The 15,171-nt window shown below is 42.3% G+C and overlaps 1 protein-coding gene across 1 annotated transcript in view; it reads right to left on the minus strand.

Annotated features, from left to right (window-relative positions):
- Positions 1-15,171, minus strand: part of LOC134210270 (nose resistant to fluoxetine protein 6-like) — a 69,494-nt gene that overhangs the window by 13,408 nt on the left and 40,915 nt on the right. The window contains exons 3-7 of the mRNA XM_062686317.1: positions 6,100-6,265; positions 5,900-6,031; positions 5,465-5,822; positions 5,032-5,394; positions 4,814-4,964 (exon numbers count right to left, since the gene is read on the minus strand). Of these exons, the coding sequence (XP_062542301.1) occupies positions 4,814-4,964; positions 5,032-5,394; positions 5,465-5,822; positions 5,900-6,031; positions 6,100-6,265 (1,170 nt within the window). The remainder of the gene's footprint in view (positions 1-4,813; positions 4,965-5,031; positions 5,395-5,464; positions 5,823-5,899; positions 6,032-6,099; positions 6,266-15,171) is intronic.

Below are 15,171 nucleotides of genomic sequence, written 5' to 3' on the forward strand. Positions count from 1 at the left end.
TTATGGTATTCAATAGAGCAGAGGTGTTAGACATAACCCTTTGCTCCAATAGAATCAGTCACGAGCTGACGAATTGGCATGTGTCAGATGAGGAATCGATATCTGATAATCGCTACATCTACTTTGATCATTTGAATGTTACTGCGCAGACCTTGCGTTTTAGAAATCCTCGTTCAACAAACTGGGATCTTTATACAGAGTTGCCAAATTTCATGGATATCTACCTTCTATAGAAACTCCTACAGACTTGAATGATGCAGTTGATACTACAACGTTGCACATCGTGGAAGCTTTCGAAGAAGCTTACCCTTTACGTTCTGTAAAAACCTCAAGAGGAACCCCATGGTGGAATTCCGATTTGGCTAAGCTAAGGAAGCAGTGCAGAAGGAGTTGGAACAGACGCCATTCAGCAGGGACGGATTCTTTCAAGTTGGCTCGCAAAGCTTACAAGAAGGCTCTACGATCTGCTGAACGATCCGGCTGGAAAAATCTTTGTGCAAATGTTTCCAATTTGAGTGAAGCCAGTCGATTGAATAAAATTTTTGCGAAATCCATGGATTTCCAAGTTGGCGAAATTCGCAAGCCAAATGGCGACTACACTTCTTCTAATGAAGAATCGTTAGAGCACTTATTTGATACGCACTTCCCTGGATGTGTCGATATAACATCTTCGGATGATCCTGATGTCTTTTCATGTAGCTATGGGTCTTGGGCTCAAGCACGTAGAATCATAACTACTGAATCGATTCAATGGGCACTTAACAGTTTTGCTCCCTACAAATCTCCAGGAGAGGATGGGATTTATTCCGTTCTACTTCAGAGAGGTTTTGAGCATATCAAACATGTTTTGAAAAAGCTTTTAGTATGCAGTTTTGCTACTGGGTATATTCCCATATCCTGACGGGATGTCACTGTAAAGTCCCAAAGGGAGGACGTGCTTCGTATGAAGAAGCAAAGAGTTTTAGACCCATCAATCTGACCTCATTTCTTCTGAAATGCTTAGAACGTATTATCGATCATCACATTCGTGATGACTGTTTGGCAAACATGCCTCTTCATGTTAATCAACATGCTTGCCAATCTGGAAAGTCCACCGTGACTCTTCTACACAAGGTTGTGTACGATATCGAGAAAGCATTCGCTCAAAAGCAATCGTGCTTGGGTGCTTTATTAGATATTGAAGGTGCTTTCGACAACGTGTCTTTCGATGCAATATTGGAAGCCGCACGTTGTCATGGGCTACCTAATATTATTACCAAATGGATTCACCAGATGCTTAAAAACCGACATCTATACTCGACATTACGTCAAGCAGCGATTAGGAAATTAAGTGTCTGCGGATGCCCACAAGGGGGAGTATTATCTCCACTTTTGTGGAATCTCGTTGCAGATATGATATTAAGGTTACTCAATAATGGCGGTTTTCCTACCTATGGATTTGCAGACGACTATCTAACATTGATAGTGGGTTTGTGCATTACTACTTTATTCGACCTGATGCAAAATGCTCTTCTGGTAGTTGAAAGTTGGTGTCGCCAATATGGCCTTTCGGTCAATCCGAATAAAACATCTATTGTTCTTTTCACGGAAAAACGTAATCGTACTGGTATTCGTCCATTACATCTTTTTGGTTCTGAAATCAATGTAACTGATCAAGTAAAGTATGTGGGTCTAATTTTGGATTCAAAGCTTTCCTGGACTCCTAACATTGAGTTCAGAATCAAAAAGGCGTGTATGGCTTTGGTAAAACTTGGGGTCTTAAACCCAAATATATCAAATGGATTTACATAACAGTTGTACGACCAATTTTGGCTTATGGATGTCTTGTGTGGTGGCAAAAGGGGAAAGTGAGGACAATTCAGTCTAAATTAGGCCATCTTTAAAGGATGTGCCTAATGGCAATGACTGGTGCGTTCTCTTCAACTCCCACGGCTGCTCTCGAAGTTCTCTTCGACGTGGCCCCACAACACATACATCTCAAACAAGAAGCATTTTCTTGTACTTACCGACTATGGGTACTCGGTTTTATGGAAGAGAATCCTGTAAACCGCAGTTCTACACACACTTCGTTGTTACCGCTTATGGTTAATTGGGACAAAATTTTCCTTGCTCCAAGTGATCTCACACACGTTAATAGTTTTCCTTATAGGACATTTTCAACACAATTCCCCTCGCGGGATGAGTGGACATCTGGCTATTTGGAGAGAAGTATGTCGGACAGCATTGTTTGTTACACTGACGGCTCCCTCCCCGAAGGTAGAGCAGGTGCAGGCGTCTATTCTCGTGAGCTGAGATTGGAACAGTCCCACTCACTTGGTAGACGCTGCACTGTCTTTCAAGCGGAAATATTTGCCATCATGTGTGGTGAGCAATCCGCACTGCAGCAACACGTTATGGGCAAAGTAATATACTTCTGTTCAGATAGTCAAGCAGCTATTAAAGCTCTCGCCTCGGCCAACTCAAGGTCGAAGTTAGTAATCGCATGTCGAACTCAAATTGAGGAACTGAATTCAGTTAATACTTTACACCTTATATGGGTACCTGGTTATTCTTCCATAGCTGGAAACGAATTCGCTGATGAGTTAGCTCGCACTGGAGCATCGCATGACTTTATTGGTCCTGAGCCAGCTATTCCAATATCCAAGTGTTGGGTGAAGCCTTTGATCAACTCTTGGGCTGTCACTCAGCACAAATGGCATTGGAATAGTCTGGATTCATGTCATCAAACAAAATTGTACATCCGGGAGCCATCTCCGGTAGTAGCAAGCTATTTAGCTAATCTGTCTAAACAGAATTGCAGTGTCTTAGTCAAGGCCTTGACAGGTCACTGCCGACTGAACTATCACATGGCAAATATTCAACGCGTTGAATCATCTGTTTGTGATAGTTGTGAATCCGATTATGGAACTTCTTATCATCTAATATGTAACTGCCCAGTCTATGCACATTTGCGCTTCCAAATATTTGGTAAACACTTACTTAGTGAAATTGACTTCAGAAACCTGAGTATTTTGTTGTTCATAACCCGTTGTGGTAAGGAGTTATAAGCTCTTGTACGCTTATGCGTTGTATGCCCTCTTCAAGGGCCCTTTTACAAACATTCCCTTTGTTCTCCCATCCACATTCCTTTCCTTTTTGTTCACTTCCTTTTCCGTCAGGTGTGTGATGAAAAAGGCTGTGAAGGCGATGGCACAAATCTCCCAAATTGAGGTGAACGTGCCGCTGGAGCCGACGTTCTGATACCTGATACTTGACCATGAATTTTTACCTACATCGGAAACAACCACTTTTCAACAAACAAAAAATTTCTGATTTTAAACTTAACATATGAATACATCGAATGCAGGATAAAACAAATCAATACCTTCATGAGCTTTTGTGTAGTAACACTTTGAAAGTGGATAACTTATGTTTGATACAGTCCTTAGTCTGAAAAATGTTCAAGTTAGAGGAGCAATGTCAATAAAACAAGAACAAGATGTTATATTTGTCTGGATTTATTAAACCTTTTTTCAATAGTTGGCCAAATTTTAACAAAATAATATTCGTTTTTTTTGTTTCTCTTGTCCCTTTTTTCCATCCAAATGTCCTCATTTTTGTCTTAGACAAACTTGTTCAGGAGAACTTTTGCTACAGCTTTTATGCAGCCAAAAATTTTGTATGTTGTAATGCGTAAAAAACATGTTTTTTTTCACTTTTAGCGGGGTTGATCATTGAGCCGAGTATCTGCGATGAAGTGCATTAACTTGCTGATAAATTGCCTGAAATACATTTTCTACATCACATTATAAAGGCCCTATGTATTACATGCTTATTGCCCATTCATATTCATATTACATTTCTGACATGATAAAAAGTATGTTGATGCAAAAGTTCACTCATCTTATTTTCTTTTCATGTCTTATTATCAGTTATCACGTCAAACATGCTCGTAAGCTGAATAGGCTGTTAAACACGATCTAGCCATTGTACGGTGTGAGTAATTACAGATCAACGACATGACAGCTTTTGAATGCGGCGCGTCAATGAGAAAATGACGCGGTGGTGCACACCACTATTAGGAAGAGCACTCGTTCGTTAATGATTCTAGTAGTGAATAAATTCTTTTACAAGAAAACACAAAACAGAATAAGGCAATACCTATGATAACTTTTTACTTTTCAGCGCAATTTATGCCAACTTTGTGTTATTTGGTAATTCAACAAGTCGCAAATGCATTGCCTGTGAGTAGTCATATAAAAATATTACAGAGAACACGTAATAAAGCTTTTTTGAAAAGTCTTGAAAAAATGGATTTCAACAACAATTCAACAATTTTATTGCCCAGCTGAGTGTTCCAGTGCAAGTTCTGCGGAAGTAAGCGAGCGTCGCTCTAGAATGTTGACCAAACAAACATTGAAGGTTACATCAGAACTGTATCTTTTTGCATTTTGCTATTATTTTCATTATGTAATACAAAAATACTTCCACATTCACATAATATAATGGTTTTACAAATATTTCAAGGTAGCAACTAATTTTTACTCTTAGTAAGTTATAGTTTTCAGATATCAAAGGGGGGCGTTTTGGCCAGGTGGGACGCATTATACCGTCTTACCCTACCTATTTGTTTCGAATGAATATCAGCTTCAGCCCTCTGTTCGTAAACAGATTCTGCTTGATTCTTCGTCATTCGCAATAGAACACAAGTAAAATGCAAACTACTAATCTTCTCTGCATATGAAGCAAACCATTAAGCTTGATATTTGACTGGAACTTATTCTTGTAAAATATAATGCTTGGGAAAGTAATGCAGTAATGAATTAGGGCTTACCACAACTGGTTTTGGTTTGTAATTGATCTGTTTCAGTTTGAAGTACAGCAATCCAAAGATAATTCCTATTAAATAGTGGATGAGATACATATGAGTGGGTAGATAGGTTTTTATGTAACCATCGTCGTATTGAAAAACAAATCGTCTTGCTCTGTAGAGAAACGAAAACAGAAACATTAGAAAAACATTCCATCTCTTATCAAATACTATCGACATACTCAGGTGAAAAGATAGTCACGCCTTCAAAGCCATTTTTGTAGACCACGATGGCCGGAATCACTGCCGCAACACTGGTCACCAACGTCAGCAGGAACATCTTCATCTTCGGGAATCTCAGTACAGCGGTGACCAAAAGCAACCCAATGAACGACAGCTGGAAATCGCACGCCAGATACCAGGAATGCTGCAAGCATGGTTCTTCCTGTGTGTAGTAGTTGTTGATGTAGAGCATATTGGTCCACCAGTTTCGCCGACAGAACGTGAGTTCCGTTTCCGCAGCTCTGCGCCAGAATGGACCGTCATAGCACCGCACGAACCACGTAGCCTCGAACAGAAGCACTAGCGCATACACCGGAGTTAACCTTAACGAAATTTAGTCGATCATTTATTCAGGTTCTACACAGGATTCATCAATTCCAACGAAACACTTACCGAATATATCGATTCACGGTGATCAAAATAATTTCAAAAAATCCGGGCTTCCTACCCGACTCGTTGATCTTCTGGATGAACATCACGGTGAATACGAATCCACCCAATAAAATGAAGGTCGATATTATCTGGAAGCCATTCACGATGATCATCGTTTGCAGCTCCCGATACTTCTGCTCCAGGACCCATCCCGTGCGGGGTTGCACCATCAGGCACGCATGCCCGATCAGCGTCAAGATAAAGCTGTGGTACCGAACCGATTGGATTGGCCGAAGCTCTCGATTGATTTGGTCACGGGAGCGGGACGTCAGCCGGTACCAATTCCGTATCATCGAAAACGAAGCCAGCAGACTGGATCCTGCGGATGAAATTCGATAGGATGGTATGAATGTGTGGATTGTTCCGGAAGAGGAACCTTTGCAGGAACAACCTAACTTGGAGTGGGTAGATCCTCTCGGTAGTGATTGAGACCGAAGCCAACCTTGCAGTGGCTGTCGTAGCACGACGATAGGACCACCAGAATGATCAGAACCGCCATGATGACCATGAATGCGATGTCCAGAGTGTCTTGAAAGGAATTGATCGGAATGGTGTAAGATATTTCACTTCAATCGGTCAATCATTTGAGAAGTTACCAATGGGGAAATCGTCCACTCCAGTTCGATCGCAATATTCGATTTCTGTATAGGCTTTAAGTCCATATGTTTCTGTGAGATCTTTGTTGACCATAATGTTGATAATATCAGAGTAATTTTGCTTGTATGCATCAGAATTCCTAAACGTTATATAGTTGATTCTATACTGTAAAAAAACGAAAAAAAAAATGAAAAAAGAATTAATTATCGCTGTCATAAGTCGGACTTGGGATTTAGAGAGAGAAGTGATTCATATTTCATTCCGTAACTTTTCTGCCTGTGATAAATTTAAAATATGTAAAATAGGTCCGTATATAACTATATAGGGTGGGTGAACCAAGCGTCGCCATAGCTAAGAACAACTATTAATAAATACAGGCATACCTCGATAGTACGTACCCTCGATTGTACGTACATTTTACCTCGATAGTGCGCACACCAAATATGTTTTGATCATGGCAGATGCGTGGGGTCCTTCATATGCTACGTAATTGTTTCACATCTGATTTAAACACCATTGTGATAACGAATTTAGTAAAGAAAAACTTTAAAAAAGCAGCGTGTCATAAATGTTTGGCAGTTTTACGTAACCAAATTATACTATTATTTTGAGCAATTCAAGGAACATATGAAACAGCTGATTACATATTCAGTTTTCACAATCTATGCATTTGTAAATGACACAATTTTTATTGAGAAAAAAATTCACAGCGTTACTAAAATGAGTATAAGTTTATTTGGTTGTAGCTATTCAAATATTTTTTTTAAATTTTATTCATTTTGTTATTTTTTCAGTTACTTATTTATTTGATAAAATAGTTATGGTCTATTCATTCATAAATTCATCTCTGGATTCCACTAGAGATTTATTCAGTAGTTCCTTCTAAGATTCCTCCAAGACGTCTTACTGGATGTCATCCTGGAACAGCAGCTTCCCCCAAGGGCTCTTCCTGGGGTACTTTAAAAGTTTGTTCGAAAATTTCATACAGGACTTCCCACACCTGTGCGTCGATTGAAATTTTATCGGCGGGGGCGTGATAGATCATTTTGCTGTGGATTGGCGGCGGAGTGAATTAATTTCGTGCATTAGAAATTTTCCGGAATTTATCCGAAATTTATCCAGGAATTTCTCCGTAAGTTCCTCCAGGAATTCCACCAGAAGTTCACCCAGGAAGTTCCTCCATGTTTCTTCAGGAATTCCACCGCAAGTTCCTCGAGGTATTCCTCCGTAAGTTTCTCCAGGAGTTCCTTCGCCTACTCCTCCAGGAATCCCTCCGTAAGCTCCTCCAGGAATTTTTCCGTAAGTTTCTCCAGGAAGTTACTCAAGGAATTCCTCTAGGAGTTTCTCCGAAAGTTCCACTAGGACAGAGGTTCTCAACCTTTTTCTTGAGAGGTACCCCTTCGAACTTTTGCATGATTTGAGGTACCCCCTTCCGAAACTAGGCTTCCAATCCTCTTGAAAACATAATTCCTAGCCCTTTTGAAGGGAAGCTCCTTTAAGCTTTTGATTCCCTTTAGAGTAGGCTTCCATGCCTCTTTATTAGAGCCTTCTGCGCATTTCGTAGAGAGGCTTCCGAGCCTCTTGAAGGCGGTTTTCAAGCCACTTAAAAGGAAGCTTCCGTTGCATCTTGAAAGAACGCCTCTGAGCCTCTTAATAGTATGCTTCCAAGCCTATTGAAAGAAGAATTCTGAGCTTCTTGAAGCGAGGCTTCCGAGCCTATTGAAAGGAGGCTGCCGAGCTTCTTGAAAGAAGGCTTACAAGTCTCTTGAAAGAAGGCAACCTAACCACTTGAAAGGAGGCTTCCGAACCTCTTGAAAAAAGGCTTCCGAGCCTCTCGAAGGGAGCCTTCCGATACTCTTGAAAAAAGGCTTCAGAGCCTCTTGAAAGGAGACTTTTATGCCTCTTGAAAGAAGGCTTCCGAACCTCTTGAAAGAAGGCTTCCGAGCATCTTGAAAGGAGGTTTTTGAGTCTCTAGAAAAGGCTTTTGAGCTTCTTGAAAGGAGGCTTCCGAGCCTCTTGAAAGGAGGCTTCCGAGCCTCTTCAAAGGATCTTTCCGAGCCTCTTGAAAGGATCCTTTCAAGCCTCTTGGAAAGAGGCTTTGGGGCCTCTTGAAAGGAGGCTTCCGAGCCTCTTGAGAGGAGGCTTCCGAGCCTGTTGGGAGGAGGCTTCCGAGCCTCTTGAGAGGAGGCTTCCGAGCCTCTTGAGAGGAGGCTTCCGAGCCTCTTGAGAGGAGGCTTCCGAGCCTCTTGAGAGGAGGCTTCAGCCTCTTGAGAGGAGGCTTCTGAGCTGCTTGAGAGGAGGCTTCTGAGCCTCTTGAGAGGAGGCCTGAGCCTCTTGAGAGGAGGCCTGAGCCTCTTGAGAGGAGGCCTGAGCCTCTTGGAGAGGAGGCTTCTGAGCCTCTTGAGAGGAGGCCTGAGCCTCTTGAGAGGAGGCTGAGCCTCTTGAGAGGAGGCCTGAGCCTCTTGAGAGGAGGCCTGAGCCTCTTGAGAGGAGGCTTCTGAGCCTCTTGAGAGGAGGCCTGAGCCTCTTGAGAGGAGGCCTGAGCCTCTTGAGAGGAGGCTTCTGAGCCTCTTGAGAGGAGGCCTGAGCCTCTTGAGAGGAGGCTCTGAGCCTCTTGAGAGGAGGCCTGAGCCTCTTGAGAGGAGGCTTCTGAGCCTCTGAGAGGAGGCTCTGAGCCTCTTGAGAGGAGGCTTGAGCCTCTTGAGAGGAGGCTTCTGAGCCTCTTGAGAGGAGGCCTGAGCCTCTTGAGAGGAGGCTTGAGCCTTTGAGAGGAGGCTTCCGAGCCTCTTGAGAGGAGGCTTCCGAGCCTCTTGAGAGGAGGCTTCCGAGCCTCTAGAGAGGAGGCTTCCAAGCCTCTTGAGAGGAGGCTTCCAAGCCTCTTAAGAGGAGGCATCCAAGCCTCTTGAAAGGAGGCTTCCAAGCCTCTTGAAAGGAGGCTTACAAGCCTCTTGAGAGGAGGCTTCCAAGCCTCTTGAGAGAAGGCTTCCGAGCCTCTTGAGAGGAGGCTTCCGAGCCTCTCGAGAGGCGGATTCCGAGCCTCTTGAGAGGAGGCTTCCGAGCCTCTTGAGAGGAGGCTTCCGAGCCTCTTGAGAGGAGGCTTCCGAGCCTCTTGAGAGGAGGCTTCCGAGCCTCTTGAGAGGAGGCTTCTGAGCTCTCTTGAGAGGAGGCTTCTGAGCCTCTTGAGAGGAGGCTTGAGCCTCTTGAGAGGAGGCCTGGAGCCTCTTGAGAGGAGGCTCTGAGCCTCTTGAGAGGAGGCTTCCTGAGCCTCTTGAGAGGAGGCTTCTGAGCCTCTTGAGAGGAGGCTGAGCCTCTTGAGAGGAGGCCTGAGCCTCTTGAGAGGAGGCCTGAGCCTCTTGAGAGGAGGCCTGAGCCTCTTGAGAGGAGGCCTGAGCCTTTTGAGAGGAGGCCTGAGCCTCTTGAGAGGAGGCTTCCTGAGCCTCTTGAGAGGAGGCCTGAGCCTCTTGAGAGGAGGCCTGAGCCTCTTGAGAGGAGGCCTGAGCCTTGAGAGGAGGCCTGAGCCTCTTGAGAGGAGGCCTGAGCCTCTTGAGAGGAGGTTTCTGAGCCTCTTGAGAGGAGGCCTGAGCCTCTTGAGAGGAGGCTTCCGAGCCTCTTGAGAGGAGGCTTTCGAGCCTCTTGAGAGGAGGCTTTCGAGCCTCTTGAGAGGAGGCTTTCGAGCCTCTTGAGAGGAGGCTTCCGAGCCTCTTGAGAGGAGGCTTCCAAGCCTCTTGAGAGGAGGCTTTCAAGCCTCTTGAGAGGAGGCTTCCAAGCCTCTTGAGAGGAGGCTTCCAAGCCTCTTGAGAGGAGGCTTCCAAGCCTCTTGAGAGGAGGCTTCCAAGCCTCTTGAGAGGAGGCTTCCAAGCCTCTTGAGAGGAGGCTTCCAAGCCTCTTGAGAGGAGGCTTCCAAGCCTCTTGAGAGGAGGCTTCCAAGCCTCTTGAGAGGAGGCTTCCAAGCCTCTTAAGAGAAAGCTTCCAAGCCTCTTGAGAGGAGGCTTCCAAGCCTCTTGAGAGGAGGCTTCCAAGCCTCTTGAGAGGAGGCTTCCGAGCCACTTGAAAGGAAGTCTTCGAGCTGCTTTGAAGAAGGCTTCCGAGAGGCGTAAAAGGATGCTTCTAATCCTCTGGCAACGAAGCAACCGAGTTTTAGTGAAGAAAAATCATTTTGTTCATTCGACGTTTTGTTCGTTTGATCTTTCGTAATATGTCCGCCATTATGCATTTTTGTCCGAGTTACCCCCTAGGGCCAGCGAAAGTACCCCCAGGGGTACATGTACCCCAGGTTGAGAACCGCTGCTCTAGGAGTTCCTCCAGAAGTTTCTCCAGGAGTTCCCCCAGAAGTTCCTCCAGGAGTTCCTCCAGAAGATCCTTCGGGAGTTCCTTCGGAAGTTCCTCCGGAAGTTCCTCCGGAAGTTCCTCCAGAAATTTCTCCGGAAGTTTCTTCAAAAATTTTACTAGGTTTCATAGGAGTGCGATAGTCAAACTTCTCCAAATTAATTTCCGTGAATTCTTTCAAAAATTCCTTAAATTATAGCCAAGTATTTCTCCAGGGGCTCTCCTTAGCCGTGCGGTAAGACGCGCGGCTACAAAGCAAGACCATGCTGAGGGTAGCTGGGTTCGATTCCCGGTGCCGGTCTAGGCAATTTTCGGATTGGAAATTGTCTCGACTTCCCTGGGCATAAAAGTATCATCGTGTTAGCCTCATGATATACGAATGCAAAAATGGTAACTTGGCTTAGAAACCTCGCAGTTAATAACTGTGGAAGTGCTTAATGAACACTAAGCTGCGAGGCGGCTCTGTCCCAGTGTGGGGATGTAATGCCAATAAGAAGAAGAAGAAGTATTTCTCCGTTAATTTTTTCAAATATGCCCAAAAATTCCCCTTCAGCAATTCACTTAGGAATATCCTTAGAAATATTCACGTCTTCTTTCCCAGAATTTCCACAAGAAAATCATTCTCAAATTCCCAAATAACTCCTCCGGAAATTCTCTCTGAAGTTACTCCTGAAATTCCACCAAGATTTCTTCATTAATTACTTTGGTGTCTTTCCAGAAATTTTCTTTGAATTTCTTCAGTATCCAACGGGAAGCCCTCGATAACCAAGAACTCTCCCGAAAAATTGTTCAGGATTTTTTTCTTCGCGAATTCTCTCGGGAATTTCTTGAACAATTCGTCTGCAAATTCATCTGCCTATTTCTCCACATATTCTTCCTAAAATTTCGTCAAAACTCTTTCGGAGTACCTCTAAAAATTCCCCATGTAATTCCTCTGGAAATTATTTTAGGAATTCTACCGGAAAATCCTGCCAGAATTCTTAAGGTTTCTGCGGGTACTTCGCCTAAAATTTCTACAAAAAATCACCTATAAAGCCGTTCAGGATTTCCCAAAAATTACTTCCTGGAATTCGCAGCAATATCTAAAAACAACAACCCAGGAAATTCTTCTAGAAACTCTCCCAATTTTTCTTCCAGTATCTCCTCCATGGATTCTCCAAAAAAAAAATCCATTAAGAATTTCCCCGGATTTCAGGAAGAAAATCGCGATAGAGTTCTTTGTTTGAGTCCCAGGAGGATTTTTTGCATAAATTCTCGATGGATTTTCCGATGGATTTCCTGGAGAAATTCTCAGAGGGACTCCTGGAAGAGTATCTGAAACAAATCTAGGAGAAAGTCTAAAATAAGAAGTTTTTTCAAATGATGTTCATAAGGAGGGTTCAAAGAAAAATATTTTTGAATTTTCAATAAAATAAAAAAAAACTTTCAGACTGAAATAAGGAAGGAATTGTAGTTTAGCAATTTCAGGGGCCGTTCTAGAAGCTTAATGTAACCAGCAAGCGTCCTGCGAAACGTGGGACGCCTATCTGGATTGCGTCACTGGCTTGAAAATGGATCCTTCAAAAGTGCGTTTCGCAATCCTACGCAATGCGACTGTTGCCATAGCTGACAGTATGTCGCTTTAGTAAGGAAGCGTCAATGGAGCCAATAGAGTCGCAACAACAGTGACAGTTCAGGGCTACCTTGAAGCTTTTCATTCCCATAAAATCTATAGGGGAAATTCATAAAATACGTTTACGTAAAATGTAGTGATCTTTCAACCATCCCCAATCGTCGCGTTGTGTAGTAACATGCATAATTATGTACGATGTCATCATTAAAATATTACTCCTATAAATGTTACTCCCAAGAATGTTACGTAATTTATGGATGTTCCGAAGCATTAAAATACAATATTTCATAAAAAATAGCCTCACATTCACAAAGACGATGATTTTGATCAATGCTACATGTAGGCACCATTTCAAGAAAAATCCGGGTCCTATTGGTCCGTTGTGTACTACATCAAATATAAATATGCTTGAAGTACAGAGCCTTCTATCGAAATTTTGGTTTCCTGGTGGCTTTATAAACATTCTTCTATTTGTCAATAAACAAAAACAATTTTTTGCACGGATTTCTTGTTTGCTTCGATAGTACGTACACTAAAATAACGCAGGTGTACGTTCTATCGAGGTATGTCTGTATATAAATAAAAGACATAATGGGCGGTGTTGATATGCCAAGCGGAAGGTCTCCCTTCTTGCTCCTTAGAACAAATGTGAAAACCACATTAAAATTCGTGATAGTACCAAAAATTGTTTAATCCATAATAGGAACGCATGTACCAGTTATGGCACTATTCTTAATTTTAATTCGTATTATGAAAAATTTCATTGGTTTCTTATGGGATCGGCCATAACGGGACCACTAGTGCGACAACTGGTGCAAAGGACAACAAAAATTAAGCAAAATCATTTTTTACAATTAGGGAAAATGATCCGATAGTCGTGGGTGTACCTATTGCGGTAGTGTTGTTTTCACAAAATCTACGTTTTTAACGCAGCAACCCATACAGTCAATCAACTGTTGTGCTGTCACTAGATCAAATAACGGAAAACGGTTTGGATTTCCATCAAAATCGGTAAATTATCGCTGAAATACATTATCTTTTTCTCGTCTTTGCTCCAATAGTTGCGGTAGTGTTCCCACAGTTGCGAGTCCCATATAAAAGCAATGGGATTCGCAACCATAGGAACATGAATTAAAAAATATCGTAACTATTGGAACACTGCACCAATAATTGGAGGTATCATTTTAGGCAACAACGATGGATGGTGCTGCAATTGCGAAACTTTTCTTTTGAAGCATAATTAGTGACTATTCGTTTGCATATTTGAGGTAGGTGAAATGAAGTATACACTACTAAAAATCCACACATATTTATTGGCAAAAATCCATAGATTTAACTTATGATGTATATCAGCGCACACATAACCATTCTCCACGCGAACTACTTATAAAATATATATCCAAATAAAATTTATGTGTGGTCTCGAATTAGCAATTATTTAACACTAGGATTCATTCGTTCAGAAAATCGTTGTAACTAAATTTTCAAATGGCTATATCTCAGTGGTTTTTCAACCGATTTTCTCAGTTTTTTCACTAACCTCTTAGCCATCTCTTCTAGTTTCTGGACATTGCAAAATATTGTATCTAGGGGTGTTCAATTTTTCACTAGAGCTGTGGGAGTAAAGCAACGGATTCAGAAAAATGCGATTTTGGAGATATACTTATATTTAATTACCAAAAATGATATCTATTCATACAGTGATGATGGAAATGATAAAATAATAAATAAAAGACATCACCTGGAACATAAGAACACATTTTGAGCATCCCTAATATGCATACGATGATAATTCGGTACCTTTAGGAACCACGTGTAGTAACACGATGTATAAAGCTTCATAAAATGTTTTCAAGCATGTTGTCTTCTGTGAACTTGTTAAAATAAATGTAAACTATATACGAAACATGTGTGATAATAAATTATGATGTTCTAGGATCTCCGAACTGTACTGGAATTTGAATCAAATGGTCTACCGAATCAACCAAGGCTTCCATGATGCCCCCAGCCGCAGTATCAACCCAATTATGTCCTCCGAGTATTTGTCTTTCACTTGCGTCTCAAATCCAAACGTATGAGATGTTGTAAGATCTCCAAATTTTCCTGGAGTTTGAATCAAATGGTCTACCGAATCAACCAAGGCTTCCATGATGTCCTCAGCCGCGGTGTCAACCCAATTATGTCCTCCGAGTATTTATCTTTCATTTGCGTCTCAAATCCAGGCATTTGAGATGTTGTAAGATCTCCAAATTGTCCTGGAGTTTGAGTAAAATGGTCTATCGAATCAACCAAGGCTTCCATGATGTCCTCTGCCGTAGTATGAACCCTATTATGTCCTCCGAGTATTTGTCCTTCACTTCCATCTCAAATCCAGGCATTTGAGATGTTGTATGATCTCCAAAATGCCCTGGAGTTTGACTAAAATGGTCTATCGAATCAACGAAGGCGTCCATGATGTCCACAGCCGCGGTATCAACCCAATTATGTCCTCCGAGTATTTATCTTTCACTTGCGTCTCAAATCCAGGCATTTGAGATGTTGTAAGATCTCCAAATTGCCCTGGAGTTTGAGTAAAATGGTCTATCGAACCAACGAAGGCATCCATGATGTCCCCAGCCGCGGTATCAACCCAATTATGTCCTCCGAGTATTTTTCTTTCACTTCCATCTCAAATCCAGGCATTTGAGTTGTTGTAAGATCTCCAAATTGTCCTGGAGTTTGAGTAAAATGGTCTATCGAATCAACTAAGGCTTCTATGATGTCTTCTGCCGTAGTATAAACCCTACTATGTCCTCCGAGTATTTGTCTTTCACTTGCATCTCAAATCCAGGTATTTAAGATGTTGTAAGATCTCCAAATTGCCCTGGAGTTTGAGCAAAATGGTCTATCGAATCAACCAAGGCTTCCATGATGTCCTCAGTCGCAGTATAAATCCAATTATATCTTCCGAGTAATTGTCTTTCACCTGCGTCTCAAATCCAGACATAGGCGATGTTGAAAGATCTCCAAATGGTCCTGGAGTATGAGTAAAATGGTCTATCGAATCAACGAAAGCTTTCATCATGCCCCTAGCCACGGTATAAACTCAATTATGTCCTCCGAGTATTCATCTTTCACTTGTGTCTCAAATCCA

The sequence above is a fragment of the Armigeres subalbatus genome, chromosome 2 (genome assembly GCF_024139115.2).
Source record: "Armigeres subalbatus isolate Guangzhou_Male chromosome 2, GZ_Asu_2, whole genome shotgun sequence".
In the NCBI taxonomy this organism is placed as follows: domain Eukaryota; kingdom Metazoa; phylum Arthropoda; class Insecta; order Diptera; family Culicidae; genus Armigeres; species Armigeres subalbatus.